The 21,684-nt window shown below is 39.9% G+C and overlaps 2 protein-coding genes and 1 long non-coding RNA gene across 3 annotated transcripts in view; 1 reads left to right on the forward strand and 2 right to left on the reverse strand.

The window, feature by feature from the left end:
- LOC124260583 (histone deacetylase 4-like) overlaps positions 1-20,593 on the forward strand; it is a 185,138-nt gene extending 164,545 nt beyond the window's left edge. Inside the window, 12 exon segments of the mRNA XM_046694906.1 lie at positions 2,075-2,180; positions 2,404-2,504; positions 4,468-4,521; positions 9,158-9,213; positions 9,925-9,934; positions 9,936-10,013; positions 10,363-10,580; positions 12,265-12,383; positions 12,573-12,706; positions 13,280-13,364; positions 14,477-14,612; positions 15,148-20,593. Coding sequence (XP_046550862.1) covers positions 2,075-2,180; positions 2,404-2,504; positions 4,468-4,521; positions 9,158-9,213; positions 9,925-9,934; positions 9,936-10,013; positions 10,363-10,580; positions 12,265-12,383; positions 12,573-12,706; positions 13,280-13,364; positions 14,477-14,612; positions 15,148-15,193 — 1,143 coding nt within the window. The 3' untranslated portion in view covers positions 15,194-20,593.
- LOC124260585 lies at positions 20,191-21,091 on the reverse strand. Its single transcript, XR_006894129.1, has 2 exons — positions 20,938-21,091; positions 20,191-20,901 (listed from the first exon to the last, which is right to left on the reverse strand). It is a non-coding gene; the product is annotated as an uncharacterized LOC124260585 (long non-coding RNA).
- A 244-nt stretch (positions 21,092-21,335) lies between these two features.
- LOC124260584 (testis-expressed protein 10 homolog) overlaps positions 21,336-21,684 on the reverse strand; it is a 30,961-nt gene continuing 30,612 nt past the window's right edge. The window contains exon 16 of the mRNA XM_046694907.1: positions 21,336-21,458. Within this exon, the coding sequence (XP_046550863.1) occupies positions 21,354-21,458 (105 nt within the window). The 3' untranslated portion in view covers positions 21,336-21,353. The remainder of the gene's footprint in view (positions 21,459-21,684) is intronic.

The raw sequence follows: 21,684 nt of genomic DNA on the forward strand, positions 1-21,684 counted from the left end.
TATTAACAGTCATTCCACTGCCTCCATCATGTCAATTAAGATGGAGCTGGGATGAATCCATAGCTCTTGCACAGCTTCATCCTCGCGTGTTTATTACCATGTTCAGATATATGGAATTCTTGGGTAATATATGGTGACATTTATGGAGAACATATGCAGCAACTCTGAAACATGATTGATTTTCATGAAACTGAAATGAGAGGCTCTACTAAGTATTAAATGTCAGCATTAATTGAAGGAAAGACAGAGAGAATTACAGTGGGAGATCGTCAGTCTGCTGTGACATTAATTGATAACATAAACTGATTTACTAGTGTCGTAATTTGATTAATGTTTGGGAAGGTCAGTATCACTTAAATGTATTTTTGAGTTTCTAGTGAACAAGAAATATGTTGACTGAAACAGGTAATATGATCCAGACTTAGGTTGAATTGAAAATGGTTTTCTTTTTTTGGACCGCAGATTCAGTTCTTGGAAATAAAAACATATTTGACACTACTATTTTTCTTTCGCCGAATCATTAAGAGCGTTTCTATTTCTGTCCGCTGGGAGAAATTGAGGGTTTTCATGCAAAATGGAAATTGTGGTGCTGTGTATCTTTAGTCCAATTGTCGATTTGAGAGTATTTTGAGTGAAAAAATAACCTGCTGTATATAGATGGGTTTTGTCATCCAAAACCGGCTTTCAGAGAAACTGTTGTATGGGTTTCCCTAGCAAAACTCGCAACAGTGGAATTGCATCACAATGCTTTGTAGACAGTCATCATGATATGTTGGTTATTATGACATCATAATAAAATGACATCACTAATCTCTCTGCCACTGGTCAGTTATACTGTTAACATGCTGGACATTGGTCATTACTGTTTACAAACTGAGATAGTTGGAAGAATGATTTTGGCAATAGCAAAGTTTCTCACTTATGTGTCTTTTGATACCAAATATTTCAACACTCATCAAAAACGTTTAAAACATGGGATGAATTTGTTTTGATGAATGCAATAGTTTGGAACCAGGGCTTAGATTTTTGAAGCTCTCTTAGCACTAAGATAGTCGTAAGTGCTATACATTAACATTAACTTACGACTATCTTAGGGCTAAGACAGCTTCGAAAATCTAGGCCTTGGTCTATAAGCAACACTTGAACTGGCTCGGCTTATTTTTGTCACTTGTACATATACTACTGTAGGCTAGTGGATAAAGCATTCGCTCGTCATGGTGAAGACCGGGATTTGATTCCCCACATGGGTACAATGTGTGAAGCCCATTTCTGGTGTCCCCTGGTGTGATATTGCTGGAATATTGCTAAAATCGGTGTAAAACTAAACTCACTCACTCACTCACTCACTCACTCATGTGACTGTAGTTGATCAGTTCAGGATGGTGGGTATATTAAAACACACAATTTTATGTGCTAACTTGTGTGTAGTATGTATGGTGTGACACATCATATCACCTGAGTGAGTTGTTAGAAGCATTGTTGCCTGAGACCTCACAGTAGATCGATGCTCATGATGTTGATCACTGGATTGTCTGGCCCATAAGTGCCATACATTAACATTAACTTACGACTATCTTAGCTCTAAGAGAGCTTTGAAAATCTAGGCCCTGATCTTCAGTACCCCATGCTTGTTGTAAGAGGCGACTAACGGGTTTGGGTGGTCAGGCTTGCTGACTTGGTTGACACATGTCATTGTATCCCAAGTGCGTAGATCAATGTTCATGCTGTTGATCCCTGGATTGTCTGGTCCAAACTTGATTATTTACAGACCGCCACCATATAGCTGGAATATTGCTGAGTGCAGCATAAAACTAAACTCACTCACTCACTCAGTCCCTCAGTCACTGACTCGCTCACCGAACACTGTCTTTTTCCCCCCTTCCCTCTCACCCACTCACTCACTCACTCACTCACCAAACGCTCCCTCCCTCCTCCCTTCACTCACTCACTCACTCTACAGTGGCAGCAGTAATACTCCAAAGAAACTGCTGCCTGTGACCCATTTTTTTGGTCACTTGTGAATGACTGTCTAGTTTATGTAGATGTAACATTTTGATTGGTTGCGTGTTTACAGAGAGTGCGGTCTCGGAAGGCGAGTACGGAAGAGCTGCAGAGCTGCCATACTCATCTCCACACACTAGTTTACGGAACAAATCCACTCAGTAGACAGAAATTGTTAGGTAAGTTCAACTTCAATATTTTCTACCAAGCACCTTTTCTGCAAGACGGTCACAACTTCCAAACTTAAACGTGGGTATGTGACACTCGTACATAGAGGACCCTACATACCTTTTATTTCCGTTTTTTAACAAATTTTCTGGAGCAAAATGAAAAAACAAACTCACTAAATGAATATGGTATTAAACCCAACTCACTCACTCACAAATGTTTCGTTCTTTGTAGAGTCATCTCCCATGCGATTCTGTCTCTTGCCATGTGGAGGCGTTGGCGTGGATTCTGATACTGTCTGGAATGATCTTAATACATCAAATGCCGCCAAAACGGTAAGTTAACTACCTCGAGGCCACATCGTTTTTTGTTCTTCAGAATCAATGCTGTCTTCCCTGTATTGGTAATTTGTAGTTTTGGATCAAATATGTGTGTTCAGCTGTGGAACTTAATCCTGCTGTTGCCTGGAAACCAAAGCCAGGAAACAAAATATCCTCTCAACCTGGCTGAGGAACAAGAAAAAAGGATATCATTAATAATTCTTGCAATCACTTTCCATTTGTCAGATGTGTGTATATTTGCAAATGTGGACATGTTGAATTCACAAGCTTCATGTCAAAACTAAAATCCTGTTAACATTTTTTAGACGTCTGTAGTATTTTTTTAAAATTGTGAAAACAATCAGATCCTTCTTTTGTTGTGGCCTGAACTAATATGTCTTGCAAATATCTGAAACTTGTTTAATTTAATTCTGAGTTGTAAATCTATTAAATTTGTCCTTGCTGGTCTGTTTGTGTTCGAAATGGTATTCAAAGTCTATTTGTTGTCACAAATGTTGTGAAGTAAAATCATTTGATATCTTATCTGTTTATTTTGAAGGATTTGCTTTGGAAGGAGATATAGTTAAATATATTTTTAGTCTACATGTTTAAACATGGAAGCCTGGAATCAAATTACAGTTGAATTTATTAAAAAATGTTATATACTACTCACACTTTGATAAGAATCACAAAAATTCACAACTTTACTTAAACATATATTTTAATTTGAAATTGTATCCATTTAAAGCTGGATAGATAATGATATGGTAACCCCTCTTTAGGCAAACAACCACTTTAATCTAACCTTATGCACTTGATACATGAATAACCATAAAAATGGTTTTCATGGCACCAATCAACCATTTTGCAAATCATGGAACGAGTCATTGACAAATAAACAAGACCTGTCAATAGCAGGTATGAGATCAACAAGATGCAATGACATACTGAAAGCAGGCATCCATGCTAACAACAAGCTTAGATATTTAAAGGAGAATACGAACGAATACAAAACTTTTGATAGGGGTAAAGGCATTCTAAAACCAAATTTGACCCCACATCATAGTTTTCTGTTGAATCCATGATTTGATCCTTAGCAATGTGTGAATAGTATATGACAGAAATATATGAACATCATAATTCTGAACACAGAGTGTGTATTTATGGATGTAAATAGATTTGAGTCTGTGCATAATATTCTTGACTATTTAATTTTAAAGGGATGATAGTTTTTAGATTGTGTAGTCTGGCGTGTCATAGGGACGTAGGACCAGGATTGTTTGCGCAAGACTTGTATTACATTCATCCTCTGAGATGTAAGACTGTCTCTCATTGCAGATACTCGCAGTCTGTGCTTTGTATAAATAGTTGTACGTGTCATTTACAACAAAACACAGATTAAGACACTCAAGAGCTACTGAAAAAAATCTTAATTCATTACTGTTGATATCGTCAAAGGACAAAACTCTATTGTATCCAGTCTGGGCCTCGACTCAAATTACTGCTATAATGGAACTTGAGAATTATGTCTGTGAAATCTGAGAAATGTTAACTGCTCAGTGAGACAATTTGAGGGCAGTAGGGTAATTTAATGCTTGTCATGACAAAATCCTGGGTTCGATTCCCCACTTGGTTAGATTGTTAGAAGTCTTTTACTGGTTAATGCCAGCATTATATGGTTGGAATATTGCCAAAGGCAGCATGAATCCATACTCACTCATTCAGTAGAACTCGTGATTTGGGTTAGCTAAGGATTAAATCCAGTTTTCTATAACTGCAGATTTGGCTAAGCCTTGAAGTTGTCTCAAAGCTGGGGCACTTTAGAGTGAGGATTTGTTGTAATATTGTTCATTTCATATATTGGTTATGCTTTAAAATATTGGGTACACATCTTAATCAAAACCTTTGATGAAAATAACTACATAAACCACTTAGTTCTTTTAATGAATGTTGATGTGTTATTTAATTCTGTTACCAGGCAACAGGTTGTGTGATAGAGTTGGCACTTCGTGTGGCTGCTGGTGATCTCAAGGTAAGTCAGTCAGACAGCCTTTGTTATTTTAAAATGTGCAATGCCACAATCAAGATCATGGGCAGTTTGGCACCCATCTGATAAAAAAAATGAATTCTTTAAAAAAAATCTGAGGACCAAGAAGAAATAAAGCCTGTAATGTATACTGAAATAAACTCGTTAGGGAACATGGATAATTTGGAGATACAATTTGTTGGTGAAATATGGACAATAATAATAATAATGTCAAAATGTTTTTGATCTCTAAATTCATAACTTCAGTGTATATTTGTAAAGGATGTGTTCTGTGAATCTATGAATGTTACATCAACATTTTTTCATAACCACGCTTTTTTATAACCACTGCAAATGGCCTGAAATTGTGGTGATTGTTTGAGAATATCTCTATCGTTAGACTGCTGGCTGAGTATGGTTTTACGCTGTTTTTAGCAATATTCCAGCAATATCACGGCGGGCGACACCAGAAATGGGCTTCACAAGTTGTACCCATTTGGGGAATCGAACCCGGGTCTTCGGCATGACGAGCGAACGCTTTAACCACTAGGCTACCCCACCGCCCCCTCTGTCGTTAGAGAATGGCATGGGCGACAGTAGACATTATGTCCTTCCCGAGGGAGGACAACAGATACAAGTTTTAGTCAGGATCGACTTCTAGCTTCTTCCAGTAACAACTCCAGGCTACAACAATCACCAGATTGTGCTTCAACAATGGTCTGGGGCGGCGGGGTAGCCTAGCGGTTAAGCGTTCGCTCGTAACGTCAAAGACACAGGTTCGATTCCCCACATGGGTACAATGTGTTAAGCCCATTTCTGGTGTCCGCCATGATATTTCTGGAATATTGCTAAAAGCAGCGTAAAACTAAACTCGCTCACTCACTTAGAAGACTCAAGCTAGGAAGATGTGACCTAGCTTACCTCAGTTCCTGAAGTAAAGCATTCTGGCATATGGATTTTATGATATAATTTAGAAATATCTATGTTTTCGTTAGAATTACATTATTTCTGGGTCTAAATGCTAGTCTACTTCAGATCTTGTCAGATAGGCCTGCATTGTTTATGTCTTGCTTTACTAAAATGTCAATTGCTGTGAAAGTGTTTAACTGAATCTAGAAATAGATTTGAGTTATGAAGAATTGAGGAATAAAGTAAATATTACAATACAATTAGAAGTGAATTCTATATTCTGGAACATTTTCAGAATAACATATTCCCATACTGTATTGTAAATCAGATAGATATATATTTATTATCTCCCGAGAGAGCATCAGATATGGTAACATCCAACATTTAACTTCTTGAGCTATTTCAGTGAGAGTTGGTTTAAGTGCATAATGGCATTTACAGAGAAGACAGAATATTATGGTGCCTCATGTATGTCATATGTACTGATAGAACTACATTGTTTATCTTGGTTTATCCCATTCATGAGCTCTGGCCTTCATTTATGTACATGTAACTATTAGGTTGAAATTTTCAAAACTGCCTCCCGAGCCACATGTTTTCATAGCATTATGTATGTTTTGTAGGAATTATTATGGTAAGTTTGGATCTCAGAATTGCAAATGATAGACGTGGTTAATATCATGGCCATTTTTGAAATGCCATCTTCAACTCTTTGTGATTCTCTTCTCTTTCTGAATCCGTCATTGTGCAGTTTGTTCTGGAGTGAACATGTTCGTTTGTTGGTGGAACAATAGTGAGTGAGTGAGTTTGGTTTTACGTCGCTTTTAGCAATATTCCAGCAATATCACGGCGCCGGACAAAAGAAATGGGTTTCACACATTGTACCCATGTGGGGATTCGAACCCGGGTCTTCGGCGTGTCGAGCCAACGCTTTAACCACTGGGCTACCCCACTGCCCCATTTGTGGAACAAGATATGACATGGGGTTTGATGCTTGTTTAACCTTAAGTCCTGCAGTTTGATGGATGTTGATACAATGAATTTAAAATCAGGCGAGTGATGAAGCGTCACGTGCTACTTTTCACTGTTTACTCACGTCAAATTGCATAAAATATATAGCCTGGTTTTCATTGATTTTGATATTGTGTTTGTAGACATGATTTGAAGTTTTGTCAAAAGTGATTGCCGTGATTGCATCAGTTAAAGGTTTGAAGCAAATATCATGTCATTTGACATTTTGACCTGGGCTGTCTGTATTAGTTGTAATGACATTAGATTAACTGGTTGACATTTTACGGAGTATTTTTCTTCATTGTCAGTTTTAGTTTTTGGATACAATTGAACAAAAAACGAACTCATCCAATTGAACAACAGATAATTTCTTTCCCTTTTTTTGTTATTGTAGAATGAGTATGCTTTTTACAGCGAGTGTCGCGATAGACAGTATGACACATGTATTGTTGATAAGGGCAGGGTGTTGGAGTGCACAGTTAGACAGTATGACACATGTATTGTTGATAAGGGCAGGGTGTTGGAGTGCACAGTTAAAATTCTAATAAAGAACTAATATATGTGGGTTAAGATTATATGGCTGTGAGGATTTCAATAGTGAATAAAGATACATGAACCACTGGTTTGAGGGGCCTGGTTGTTGACCATTCTGAAGCAATGTTTGCAAATGAGCTGATGAACGCTGAGTTTACACAGCTCTGCTCTGCTTATTCGACAAGGGAAGTGTCTGCTCATAACCACACCATGATGTTGGCTGTCATGTGACCAGACTTTGCCTATGTTTGTAAACAAATATACTTATTCTGAAATACGAACAGAGGGGTCTAATGCGAGCCTTTTGGTGCGCTTTACATGTTGTTTCTGGCCAGGAGAGTAATTGGTTTCCATACAACAGAGGCATTTATGTTGTAATCTTGGCTTCAGTAAACACTGGCTTCTAATCCACCCAAGCTGGAAATAAGTATTTTGTAGCTATTCCAAAAGAAAAGGAAACAATCTTTTTCCAGGTTTCTTAAATAGCAGAGATTTGGAGGAGTTAATCCGATTTTCAAAACCAAATCCACACTGACATTTGTCTATAAAAAACTCCGATTTTTTAGAAAATACAAATATGTTTATTAATTTAGAATGTATGAAAGAATTTTAGTAAATATGTTCATTTGAGTTAAGAATTATCTGGTTAAGTATTCCCAGAAATTGCATATTTCCAAGCTAAATCTAAAGATTTTCATAGGGGAGGCCCCCCAGACCCCCACCGCCAAAAGGGGCCCAAGCCCTCTCTCACGCTCACCCCCAACTCACACCGTCACGGCTCAGGAATTGCTTTTAGCTAGGCATTACTCCACTTTCATTTGATTCAGGGTTGGCATCTCTGAAATAGTTAACTTAAACAGCTGTTCTTTGGCGGGTCAGCTGACTTTGTTGACACATGTCATCATATCCCAATTGCGTAGATCAGTCCCTGACCGCTGGTATATAGCTTGATTGGTTTATGTCTACTATCGGGTGTGCTATTCCAAGATTTAGCTGATACAATTTGATTTAACACAAACTCTTCCTGCAAACCCCCCAAACTTTCTCCAAAATACAACTAGCGGACTGTTGTTTACTGAATTACTTATTATTTGAGATAGAAGTGATTGTTTGTTGAATGTTGGTCAGGATTTACAACCAGTATATAGTGAGTGGTTAATAGGTTAATAGTCAATATAAGACCATCTCTGCAGGTAGTCAATATCTTTCTGATGTTTTCTTAAATGGGATTGTTTCCAAAAATCAATTAAATGCACATTATGTAAGTGATGTAGACAGGGCTGAATCCAAGTGTCATTATCTGCAGCTGTTAAGCCTTGTTGCCATGGTAATCACATCTCTATAATTCATTCTTTGATTAATGAATAAGGTGTCTATTTATTTTGGATGATATACATTTACATGATTTCATCATGTAATGTTGTCATGCTTAAAATAATTATATTCACTTTGAATGTCAGAAAACATTAGCAAATATTTTGACTATTTTAGGCATAGGTTAATGGTGATGTAGTACGGCATTCTCCAGGATGCACTTATACTTGAAGTGACCTTAGCACAGTTATTGTTGTAAGTCTGTGTTGAAGGACTAGAGTTTTAATCAGTGTGCACCAGACAATCCAGTGATCAACATCATGAGCATCAATCTACGCAATGGGAATACGATGACGTGTCAACCAAGTCAGTGAGCCTGACCATCCAATCCCGTTGGTCGTCTCTTATGGCAAGCATGGGTTGCTGAAGATCAATTCTAATCCTGATCTTCATGGGTTCTTTGGCCTCGGGAACCAACACTTTAACCACTAGGCTGCCCAACCACCCAGAAATATTGCAGCAGTATTCCTCCAGAGGGCATTCAGTTTTGAGAAATTTAGAACCAGAGTGTTTGGTTACCTCATAATGATGCAACCCATGAAGGTCCGGGTTAGAATTGATCTTCAGTAACCCATGCATGTCGTAAGAGGCGACTAACGGGATCGGGTGGTCAGGCTCGGTTGACACATGTCATCGGTTACCAGTTGCATAGACCGATGCTCATGCTGTTGATCACTGGATTGTCTTGTCCAGACTCGATTATATATAGACCGCTGCCATATAGCTGGAATATTGCTGAGTGCAGCGTAAAACTAAACTCACACACTTATAATGATGCAGTATGGTTATGCTAATGCTTGCTTGTTTGTTTCAGAATGGCTACGCCATCGTGCGTCCTCCTGGTCACCATGCAGAGGCCCACCAAGCCATGTAAGTAGTAGACAGCAGCAGGTGCAAGCTGTAGCAGTGTCCACTCACCTAACACTCTTGTTCAAGTTAACCTAACTGTGTACTGTGATTCTACTCCATGTTATAGCATTGGGATGATAATGAAAAGGTAGAATGGTAATGATTCTTTTCTCCAGTGAAGATGCCAGGGCAGAATAACTCCCACAGCACCGCGTTAATTTCTTAAGATTCTGGGTCCTGATCCACAAAGCGTTTGTACTGCTACGACATTCATAAGCCTACAGGGGCGGTGGGGTAGGCTAGGGGTTAAAGCATTTGCTTGTCACTCCTAAGACTTGGGTTCCATTCCCACATAGGGACAATGCATGAAGCCCATTTCTGGTGTCCCCCCGCCGTGATATTGCTGGAATATTGCTAAAAGCAGCATAAAACCATACTCACTTACTCACTCACTCACTCAAAACCTACAGTAAACTGTAGAGTTATGACAGGTCGTAAAGTTACGAATCGGGACCCAGATTAATGAGGATTGGATGGTAGTTGGGATGTGGGAGAGTACCGAGTGTCTGTTCAGTTTGTCTGCTATGACTGATGGCTATGTACAGTTTGCTGTAGTATAGTTTTAGTTGTGATGTGATAGTTGGGCCCAACACTGCTCCTAGGCTCAGCAGACCTGAGTATTCTCATACTGAAGTCTTGTACATGTGAAAAAGGTTTGATGTTTCTTTCCAGGGGTTTCTGTTTTTTTCAACTCAATTGCAATAGCGGCCAAACAGTTACAAGAAAAGGCAAAACTAGAGAAGATTCTCATCATTGACTGGGTATGTATTGCCCTTGACTGGAAGTTCTCAGTGGATAGTGCCAGCACATGTGACACACAACTCATGGGTTCTATTCCCTGTAGTATGGCTGTAATTATGTCAATCATCTCTGAATATAATAGTTGTCAAAGGGAGACAATTCACCCTAAACACGTCACTGTGTTTTCATCTTGTAGCCAAAGGGAGATAACTGAAAATGTCTGTCAATGAGAGTATTTGAAGGTATTATTTGAGTAAAAAAAAAACCCAATATTCCGCCTTAATATTTTATTAAATATTTATCAATATTTTATCTATGGATTCATATAATGATTGTTATGTGACATGGAAATGACATTGGTTCTTTCAGGATGTTCACCATGGTAACGGCACCCAGCAAATGTTCTACATGGATAACCATGTGTTGTACATATCTATTCATCGCCATGACAGCGGCAACTTCTTTCCTGGTACGGGAGCACCTGAAGAGTGCGGAAGTGATGAGGGGCTCGGCTTCAATGTCAACATCGCGTTTGGAGGAGCTCTGAACCCACCCATGGCTGATGCTGAATATCTGACTGCGTTCAGGTCAGTAGTGTTGCCGGGATTGATGGACGAGGGTTGCGGTGGAGTACACTAATGGTAGTGTTTAAAATTCCCACCTGCGACCGTCCGGAATGGTTTAGCTTCATCTCGGACAGTCAAATTTCAAAAGTGGCCTGTCCGGTGGTCTGGTAGATATTTTTACCCCTATCGTTCAATATTTCATAATATCAGACAGGTTCTCTTGTCGTCAGTTTGAGGTGTTTGAGGTATTATAAAAATTATGTTAAACTACTTACGATTGGACAGTTCATGTTATGACAACCGATCACAACACGTGTAATTTAAGTTTATTGTTGAAAAAACGGGACAGGCAAGTTTTCATCCGGACTGGTAATTTTTTAAGGTTACCAGTTCGTCTGTCTGGCTTGGAATTTTGGGAGTTTTAAACACTGCGAATGGGCACAGTGTTCACTTTGGAGACCTGGGTTCTCTTCCCATTGTTGAAGTTATGAAACACAGTTTTGAAAATCAGTTTATCCTCTTCTGTGTAGCCTTGTGGGTACAGTGTTCACCTTGAAGACCTGGGTTAAATACCCTCCATGAAAACATGAAACCCATGCTTTGAAATCAGTTGTGTTATCATCTGTTTAGCCTTGTGGGCACAGTGTTCACTTTGAAGACCTGGGTTAAATACCCTCCATGAAAACATGAAACCCATGCTTTGAAATCAGTTGTGTTATCATCTGTTTAGCCTTGTGGGCACAGTGTTCACTTTGAAGACCTGGGTTAAATACCCGCCATGAAAACATGAAACCCATTCTTTGAAATCAGTTGTGTTATCATCTGTGTAGCCTTGTGGGGACAGTGTTCACCTTGAAGACCTGGGTTAAATACCCTCCATGAAAACATGAAACCCATTCTTTGAAATCAGTTGTGTTATCATCTGTGTAGCCTTGTGGGTACAGTGTATTGAAGACCTGGGTTAAATACTCTCCATGAAAACATGAAACCCATTCTTTGAAATCAGTTGTGTTATCATCTGTGTAGCTTTGTGGGCAGTGTTCACTTTGAAGACCACATTTCTTGTGTTCCCGCCGTGATATTGCTGGAATATTGCTAAAAGCAGCATATAACTGAACTTACTCACTTGAGGACCTTGGTTCAATTCCTTCCCCAAAAATAAAACCAGTTCTTGTAAATCAGTTGTGTCCTCTGCTGTTGGAGTAATGCTTTAATATTGTAATATTGTAAATAAAGGAACTCACTGATGTTAGATTTACTTACTAATCTTAAATATCTAATTTAAAGTAATGTTCAGTAAATCTTTGCACATGTGGAACACGTTTTATACAACACCAGTTTGGTAGCGAGGCAGTCCAGCAGATACACTGGTTGCACGTGCCCTGAACACCTGGGTTTGATTCATGCCTGCAACATGTGACACTCATTCTAAGTATCTTGACGACCTAATGTTGATGACACGTGTTCAAAGTGATGAGGGGCGGTGGGGTAGCCTAGTGGTGAAAGCGTTCGCTCTCCACACCAAAGACCCTAGTTCGATTCCCCACATGATTAAAATGAGTGAAGCCCATTTCTGGTGGAATGGATGGATGGATGGAATCTTGCCAAAAGCGGCATCAAACCAAACTCGCTCAAAGTGATGATGAACGCAAGCTACCCTTTGTGGGCTGGAGAGAGTCTGAAGGAGTTGTTTTTATTTTGACAGAACAATCGTGATGCCAATTGCCCGTGAGTTTGGTCCCGATATGGTTCTCGTGTCTGCTGGTTTTGACGCGGCCAAGGGACATACAGCTCCGCTGGGAGGGTATGAGGTCACAGCTGAAGGTGAGTGTCCATTACGGTCACCGTACTTTGTTCCTTAAAGAACTCACTTGAATATTGTTTGGTGCTGTGGCTTTTCAATCAGTGTGACTTGCATTTTGAGAGGAACAGACGTAATCATATTTATTCTGGCTCAGTTCATATAGAGGGTACCTCTTCATAGAGTCTTACACGAATTGGATTCTGTTTCAGCTTTTGGTCACATGACCCGTGAGCTGATGTCGCTTTCGGGTGGGAAGGTCGTGCTGGCACTGGAGGGAGGCTATGATATTCCGGTCATCTCGGAGGCTTCAGAGATGTGTGTCAAGGCTCTTCTTGGGGACGAGGTGAGAACTCAATACCCTTGTATCCTTAACCGTCTACGTGGTGTAGTGGTTAAAGCGTCCGCCTGGAGCGCGGAAGGTCGCAGGTTCGATCCCCGACCCTGTCATACCAAAAGACGTTAAAATATGGTACTTGTTGGTCCCTGCCTGGCGCTTGGCATTAAAGGGGAAAGCAAGGACTGGTCGGCTCGGAGTCAGTATAATGTGTCTGAGAGGGGTATTCATGCTTCACTGCAGCATGGTATCTCAGTGGGCTAGCACTATAAACCAGCTTCAGTCTGGGCTAGTACAAGCAGCCGCACATACAAATACACATACACACGCCTGCACGTCGTCATATGAGCGAAATATTCTCAAGCAAGACGTTAAACCCAATTTCACCTCACCTCACCTTGTATCCTTAGGGATTCCTGCTTGTTGTCCCTCAATATGCTATGATTGCCTCCCTTTGGAATTTAAGTGCATCTCTAACTGACTGTAGTGTCAAACAGTAATCTCTCTCATCTCAGGTTTTGATTGGTGCGAATTGTGACACTATAACTTGGTATGTAAAGTCACATGACTCTTGCGATTCAGCTACCTTCAATCAAGGATGAAGAACTCCATCGGCCGAGCTGTAAACCTGCGTTGGAGACCTTGGAATCCACCATCCGAATACAGAGTAAGGACTCATCAGTTGTAATCTGTAACTGACCTACTGTTTTCACTGACACATTTCAAATCACCAACCATTATTTAGTAGACAGGGCATCTGCTAGGAGAGCTAGGTCCCAATCCACAAAGCATTCGTAGCGCTACGTCATTTGTAATCCTATGATAAACTACATGTGTCATAAGCGGATCCAGAGGGGGTGTGCAGGGGTGCGCACCCCCCCTTTTGTCCAGAAAGTTTGTTAAATAACCATTGAAACTTGGGTGGAAATGAAGTGTGCACCCTTTTTCTCAATAGTGTGCACCCCCCATTCTCAAAAAGCTGTATCCGCCCCTGTGTGTATAGTTAACACTACAAACGCTTTGTAGATCGGACCCAGAAGGTCCCCGGACGCATCTTACAAAATGATGTAAAAGATGTCACTTGTTTCCCTGGCTGAGAAAACAAGAATAACAATACAGCTCAGGTGTCACAGGTGCAATAATCATGACCCCTCTTTCACGTCACCAAGTGGAGACACCAGGGAAATATTAACTGATAACAGTGACAGACACTCCCTTCTGTCAGAGGGCTTGTTCTGTGTGTTGGATGTTTGCAGAGACCTGAGATTGAACCTTGCATTTGTGTATTTAGGGGGTTTAAATAATTTTTTAACATTTTTACAGACCAATTAAATAGATGGGAAAATGAAATGTATCGCCTTTGGCTGCGGTGAGTGAGTGAGTGAGTTTTGTGTTATGCCGCACACAGCAATATCCCAGCTATATGGCGGCGGTCTGTAAATAATCGAGTCTGGACCAGACAATCCACTGATCAACAGCATGAGCATCGATCTGCGCAATTGGGAACCGATGACATGTGTCAACCAAGTCAGCGAAACTGACCACCCGATCCCGTTAGTCGCCTCTTACGACAAGCATAGTTGCCTTTTATGGCAAGCACATGGGTTGACCTATTCTACCCTGGATCTTCACTGGTCGCTGTGAGTCAGTGTGTCAATGACCATAAAATTAATCAACTGCATAAGAAACTCAAACCACATGTTGACCGATTCCACGAGTCAACCAATCCACCCATCTGCTTATCCACCCCATCCACTGACAGATTGTGTTTACTTACAGTGGAGCACTGGCCCTGCATCAAACGGTATTTGGGAACAATAAGCTACTCCCTGATGGAGGCACAGAAGCGGGAGATGGAGGAAGCGGACACAGTTACTGCCCTTGCATCACTCTCCATGGTCCCAAGTAAAAACAGGTATGTGCTTCATATTGCCATAGGGCTTGGTCATTGACCCCTGCTAAAATATGGGCGCTTAAAGTGATATCCAACCCTGGCACTTCATGCTCAAACAAGACTGCTATTTTCACATGTAAGGGGACATTTAATTCATGAATATTCAAATCAACCTCATGTTCTGTATGATCAGAGAAATTATTGTATACTTAAGTGAAAAGTGAGCATTCAGTGTCATGAAAATATCACACACAAATTGTTCATGATCACTTCTTTGATTGGCATTTTAGTAGGGAAGTACATACTGACAAATTTATTGATAACAAGGTCTTGTATTTGACGTGTGACATTTCGTAACAGGTTCTTGTACTGTTGTCAAGCAGGAATGACAATGGTACAAGAACTGTACCGAAACGTCACACTTGCAAAATAAAAGTTGATTACATGAATTTGTCAGTATTATACTCATGATCAGAAACGTTTTTTCTTCAGTGTACATTTAACATTTCTGATTCAAACGGGGTTTGGTATAGTTTCCTTGTTTATTTTCCTCTAGTTCTGTGGAGCAGCAAGAATCAGAGCCAATGGAAGAAGGGACCTAGAAGTAGCAGCCTGTCCTAACAGGATTGTAGTTGACAGGGGAGCCTCCCAGACAAGATGGCCGCCAGTGGCAGACGCAGTGGCCAGATGCCATTTCTGCTAGAACCCAACATCGTAGAACCACAGTGCTTGGCCATGGCATAGCACCTGATGTTGTACTTACAGCAACCTCCATGTGCCGTCATCACAGTGTCAAAGACTGCGCCCTCCTCCCTCCCTGCCTGTGTCCACTGCGTCATTTCAACAAGGTCGCTGTTGTCTATACTTTGTGTTTTGTTTCACTGCCACTGTCCATGTGTCTTGAGTCTGTGACAGGAAAAGATTGCCACAGACACCACTCGACTCTTTGCATTTGTCAACATCTAGCTCCTGCCTCCGCTGACCGATGAGGTGATGAAACAATTGATGAGCCTTCCCTGACGACTACTTGCCCACTTGTGCTGCCACCTACTGGCGTACGTCTCGTGTTCCATGTCGTTTACGCACACAACCTTCTTCTTCGTCGAGTAGATTTACCATCACTGGTCAATCTTTGTTGTGAAAAATTGAACCAAGTTAGATGAAGACAATCATGTAGATTTTTGTATTCTTTTACCGTGGTGACCTCGGAGGCCATCATTTAAAAGGATGATGGAACTGAAGACATTCGCACAGAGAAATCATCACTTCAGCTGTTTCATCTCACACGATCGTTTCAGCAGCTGCATCCGAAAATTTGACACAGTTATTCTTCATCGGAGGAAGTGGCAATCAGCAAATGGCACATTCATTATCCTGATTTGTACGTCATACGACTGCAGCCATGGAAACACGTCTACCACAAGCTAGCTCGCCATTCTGTCTCGATACTTTTCTAAGGCAGTCCTCATCTCTGAAAGTGCTATTTGGAGGGTCGCATCACGAAGCAGAGCAAACAGGAAAAGCAGATGTGACTCGATTCAAAAATCGTGACGGGGAAAAAGATCAAGGAAGCCAGACATTGGCTTGTAAATAAGAAAGTTGTCGGTTGTTAACTTTGAAAACCGATACCTGGTTGTTTGGTTATTGTTTTCCAGAGAGATATTTTTAGGTCTTGAAATGGAGCATTGAAGATTCTCCAATCGATGGACCGAAATAATAACTATGGATGACAAGTATGACTATATGTCTATATATAAATATATATATTTGTGTATATGTATACTAAAGCTCTAGTCAGTGGAAATCAGCCTAACTTTGTACCTGTGTAACAGTAGGTTTATTTCAACATGTTATTTGCTGTTCTTCTTGACATGGTGTATCTCAACTCTAGATAATCTTATTTTCACAAAGTATTTTTTTCTACTTTTACAAATACTATTTTTGCATTCAATTTTATACCTATCGCCCCAGGAGGGTGGATGGCTGTTGATCATATACCACGCCCCATTTCAAAATTTGGGACGTTTTACTTGGAATTTTAGTTGCTAGTTTTGCTTATTGTGAAAATAAGCTTATCTATAGTGACATAGTTCCTGACGGTTTCTATCTGCAGTAAATGATGTCATTTTGTCAGTAGTCTTTTACTTTACCCAATTGTTTTTGTGACACATTGAAAACAACTCATGTTCATTCTTCGTGGAATTTCAATTTTGACATTTTTTCCAAAGTATACTATTGCACTGTTTACAAATTTCCAATTTTCTGACTACATTTTCGAAAAAAATTCTTTTTTCTCTCACCAGGCTCCTCTGGTTTGGATATTTTAAGGTTTAAATGTATTTGTTTTGAATGCTAATTCACACTGTGTATCTGTAATAGTAATTGTAGAAACATGTCCACTGTTGTCCAAGCTTAGAGTGCACTTTAGACAAACTATTCCAACAAAAGTAGATTTCTGTTATGTATACATAGTAATATATATTTGTTATAACACAGGACACCCCCCATTTTTCCAAATGGTACGGTTCCCCCTTAAAGTGGGAACATACCACTTTGTTTTTTAGGGGTGAGAAATAACACAGGATTTGATCCATAAATCTTGTGCCACAATTTCAGCTGTTAGTAATGTGATCTGTTACCATGGTTACCATGGAAACCAGATGACCAACTTGGTGCAGGTACTTAATCAACATTACCTGTGAGTAGACCGTTGGACCTTTTTCGCGTCATATCGTGTCTGTTTTGAAGTCATCAGAGATATAGTCTATAGAGTTTGTTACTTCAGTCAAGCTATACAAGAGCAGTCACAACAGAAGGCAGTGTATGGACTTGTAACTTGGTTAAGAACCCTTGGTGGGATTTCTCAAGAGCAGACAACTCCTGATCAGTGTTGACAGAGTTAACTGCCCTTGGACTATGCCTGCCCTGTGTTTGGCAGGTGATACTAGTTGTTAACTCCACAAAATGTTTAAGAATAGCCATCAGCTTGAGGCTTGTCTGGCCATGTTTGGCCATGATCACTTTTTAGACAAGAGCTTGCATTTCTTTAATGCATGTGACTGCTCCTTTTAGACTAAATACTGACCGAACCATAATATAAGTCTTCTTCTCCAATCACAAATATCTTGATTGTCTCGTGTTTGGACAAAAATTTACTATTTTCAAAATAATCCTTAGCAGTAGAGATTGTGAGACTGTGTATTTTCTTGAGACCTTTGGGAACCTGCATGCAACTGTTTTCACGGCTACTTAAGATTAACAATAAACGTCTCTTGAAGTTAGCATGCAGTGCTGTCATTTAGAGTCAGATGTATTTTGAACTAGAATATTTGTTTTCAAGAGTAAGATGTCTTTTGGTTTCTTTTTTGGTCCAACATAAGATTTGTGATAATCGTGTACAGTGTGTGACAAAGAAAATATTTTCTTCATTTTGAACTTGGTCGGTGTTAAACACTAAAACATAACTGCAGATGAGTAGGAGTTGTATGTTTGGCTGCAGCTTTTGGAAGATGGCTGGACTTACTTGAATGTTATCTAAGATTCAGCCCTCAGCAGCAAGGAAGGAAAGGTAAGGTGACCCTGTTTAGAGGTTGGAGGTCAGATTCTGGGCAGAGACTTGATGGGTGTTCCTTGATCCAAAGGTAGCGAAAAATGGCCACGGTTGGATTTCTTGCAACAGCAACTCTCTGCAGTTATGTGGCCTTACGGAGTAGTCACTTGAATCGTGATGTATAAAATATGTATATTTTGCTCGCTCGGTGATGTAAATTATGTTGATATATTCTCAAACTGAAGTTAAAGTGTGTCGCCCACTCATAATAGGTGAGTGGGTTGGTTTGTTGGCGTCAGAGTCAACTCTTGACTGTGTTCAAGTCCTTTGAACTGGTGTACGACATGTTGACTTTGTGCATGCTGCAAGTTGTCTTTCTTGTAAGTTATTTATCAAATAGCAGAAAAGTGCTTTCATTTTCAAAACAGTTAGTTGTGTACAGATATCCTATTTTAATGACAAATCTTTTTTAAATGGATGTTAAAGAGAAATGAACTATTTTTTCCCAAGTATTACATGTAACAGATTCTCCATTATTAAAGTTCTCTAGTTGCCAGTACTCTGTTGCCAAGACCTGCTCACAAGGCAAGGTCATTAGTTGGGGTCAAGGTCAAGGTCACTAGATCCTGTAGGCAGCCTTGTGCCCTTCAGGATCCATATTTCAAGTTCAGGGCTGTGCTGTTCAACAAACTGAGACCCAGTCCAGGAATTAAAACTGATTCTTGAGCAAAGGATATATGTATACTACTCAGCTTTTGCTGCAAACTATGACTGAAGTGGACTGCATTGATCCTTAGCAAATGTTGAGTGGTATATATATTGTGATGAAGTTTTTCATCATTACTTGTCATTGTTTAAGGTGAATTTCATTAACTATACATGACAATTTGTTTGATTATATTTTGTCTTGCTCCTTGATTTGAATTTGTGATGAAGAGACGATTTGTCTGTTTACTTAGACAAGTTTCCATGTTGAGACGACCTTGCATCCTGACAAACCGTTGCCAGCAGCCGGACGCTGTGTTACCCTGTTAGTTGGAGAAACACTCCAACAGAAATATTGTTGAGAAATGATTGTTATTTGTTAAGAAAACGTTACTGCCCATTTCACAATGTAACATTGACACAATTGGCTCTCATGGGGTAACTGTGCTCTGAAGTTCCTCTGTGATGAAGTTCCAGGAATACCGTAAACCAAACATGTGACTAATGGTTGTAGATGGAATTTGTTCAGAGATCAGTACATTACCGTAAAGTTCTCCAGTTGCCAATTCTCTGTTGCCATGACCCATTTTTACAAGGCAAGGTCATAAGTTGGGGTCAAGGTCACAAGATCCTACAGACAGCCTTGAGCCCTTCAAGATCTGAATTTAAAGAATTGTGCTTTGAACCATAATCATATTAAAAAGTCTGTTGGGTGACCATAATTAACACAAATTAAATGACTTTGTAGAACTACACCTTTGATTAAATTTTGTGAAATCACAGTATAAATCATTTTCTTAATATGGATGACACAGAACTTCAATATCAGATGAAAGTTGTGAGTATAGGACCTATGCGAGAGTTGGATGTTATTTTACAGTGTGAAATGGCAGACATCACTTGTTAGTCTGACGGTCAGCATTATGTCGAGGACGTCGGCCGTGGCGGCGTGTGCTGCAGGCAGGTTTGCTCATGTACCTACCCCGTGATTCTCAACTGCTTCTTCTTCCGACCGAGTTGCTCCAGTGCCAGTGTTTTCCACTTATTATTATATATATATTGACACAGTGCAAGTGGTAGCGCAGCGGGGACAACACTCACAACCATCGGCAGTTAGTCAAACGAAATTATCTTCATATACCTTTGAAGATTTTAACTTCTGCTCCTATTCACTTTCTGTATTGGTATTGAATATCATTTCTTATATCAACCGTCCTTGTCCTTCTACAGAACGGCTTAATGTTGCCATGACTATATTACCATAGTTTTTGGCGCCAAGATTGCCAAAAAGGTAAAGAAGCATGTGTATAGAATAAACCCTACTTCACCAATTCTGTTTTTTTAAATCAATCAAATATAGTGACAAAACAATAATTTGAGTACAGAGGCGAAATTTTGATAGATTTTCACCTATTTGAGAATGTCTCTCAATATTCGTATAAAGTGATTTCAATGCCAATCATACGAAACTGTTTGAGGAAGTGTTTGCAGTCGCGTACCCTGAGCATTGTCTCCGCCTCAGTTGCTGGTCTGCGATGCTGCTGTTGCTGCCACAGTAGTTGTGTATTTTGTTACAAGCCAGGCCCTAGCGAGACCACTACACTGAATATCTCTATCTACTGTTCATGTTTCCTGTTTTCTCTAGACTCCAGTCATAGTAGTCGGATGCTTAAACATTGGTAAGAACGATATCATTGTAAAAATGCTGGTCATTCATTGTGAAGTAAATTTTGTTGTCAAAATTGAATGTTGCTTGTTTATTTTCTATTACTGAAAACTCCAGAAGTGGCTGGCATGAATACCGGTAGGTACTTTGCTGGATCTGATTTAGAGCCTAAATACAACTATTTCTGATGTATACATTAATGAAGAAATAGCACCATCTTAGACAAGGCTATAATTAGTCAGGTGTTCCAGTAATCCAGGGTTAAGCCATTATTTGGCTAATCAAGTTTATCATGGATGGAGCCAGTACTTGGGTACCTCAGTATATCCAAGATGGAGCCAGTACTTTGGTACCTCAGTATATCCAAGATGGAGCCAGTACTTGGGTACCTCAGTATATCCAAGATGGAGGCAGTACTTGGGTACCTCAGTATATCCAAGATAATTGATTGTTGTTTAACGCTGCACACAGCAATATTCCAGTCACATGGTGACAGTCTGTAAGTTATCAAGTCTGGACCAGACAATCCAGTGATCAACATCAACGATCTATACCATTGGGATATAATGCCGTGTCAATCAAGTCTGACCACCAGATCCTGTTAGTCACCTCTTATGAAAAGCATGGGTTACTGAACACCAATTCTAACCCATATCTTCACGGTTACTATCAAAGATAATGCCATTACTCGACTGATCCAGTAACTCCTAGATGGAGCCAATACCCTGCTGCGCCAGTGTATATACATACAAAATACTGCTTTCTTGTGGTGTTTGACATATAGAACACCCATGACCAGCGACTTGGTAAGGAGAGAACTATATGCATGTACAAGACAGATTTATTCATCACATGACATTGCAACTGATCTCTGATTGGTCAGAATAGAACAGCAGTACATGAGATCCTTCCAGCACTGACTGTTGACAACATCAGGAAAACATTTCTGAAAACAGAAGTAAAGACAAAACTTGTATGGCAAGAACTGCCAGGGATATATAATTATACAATACACAGAAATGTGGACATGACCAGGCTGAATGTGGCTGGAGTTACTTCCCCTTTTTATCCAGCTTGCATTATCACATCATTGCTGAAGCAATTTAGTCTTCAAAGGAGTGTTTTGATGGCAAGTCATTTTAATCCTGCGTTTCAAATTTATAGAATATGTT

The sequence above is a fragment of the Haliotis rubra genome, unplaced genomic scaffold, assembly GCF_003918875.1.
Source record: "Haliotis rubra isolate DU_JTF1 unplaced genomic scaffold, ASM391887v1 Scf77, whole genome shotgun sequence".
Taxonomy (NCBI): domain Eukaryota; kingdom Metazoa; phylum Mollusca; class Gastropoda; order Lepetellida; family Haliotidae; genus Haliotis; species Haliotis rubra.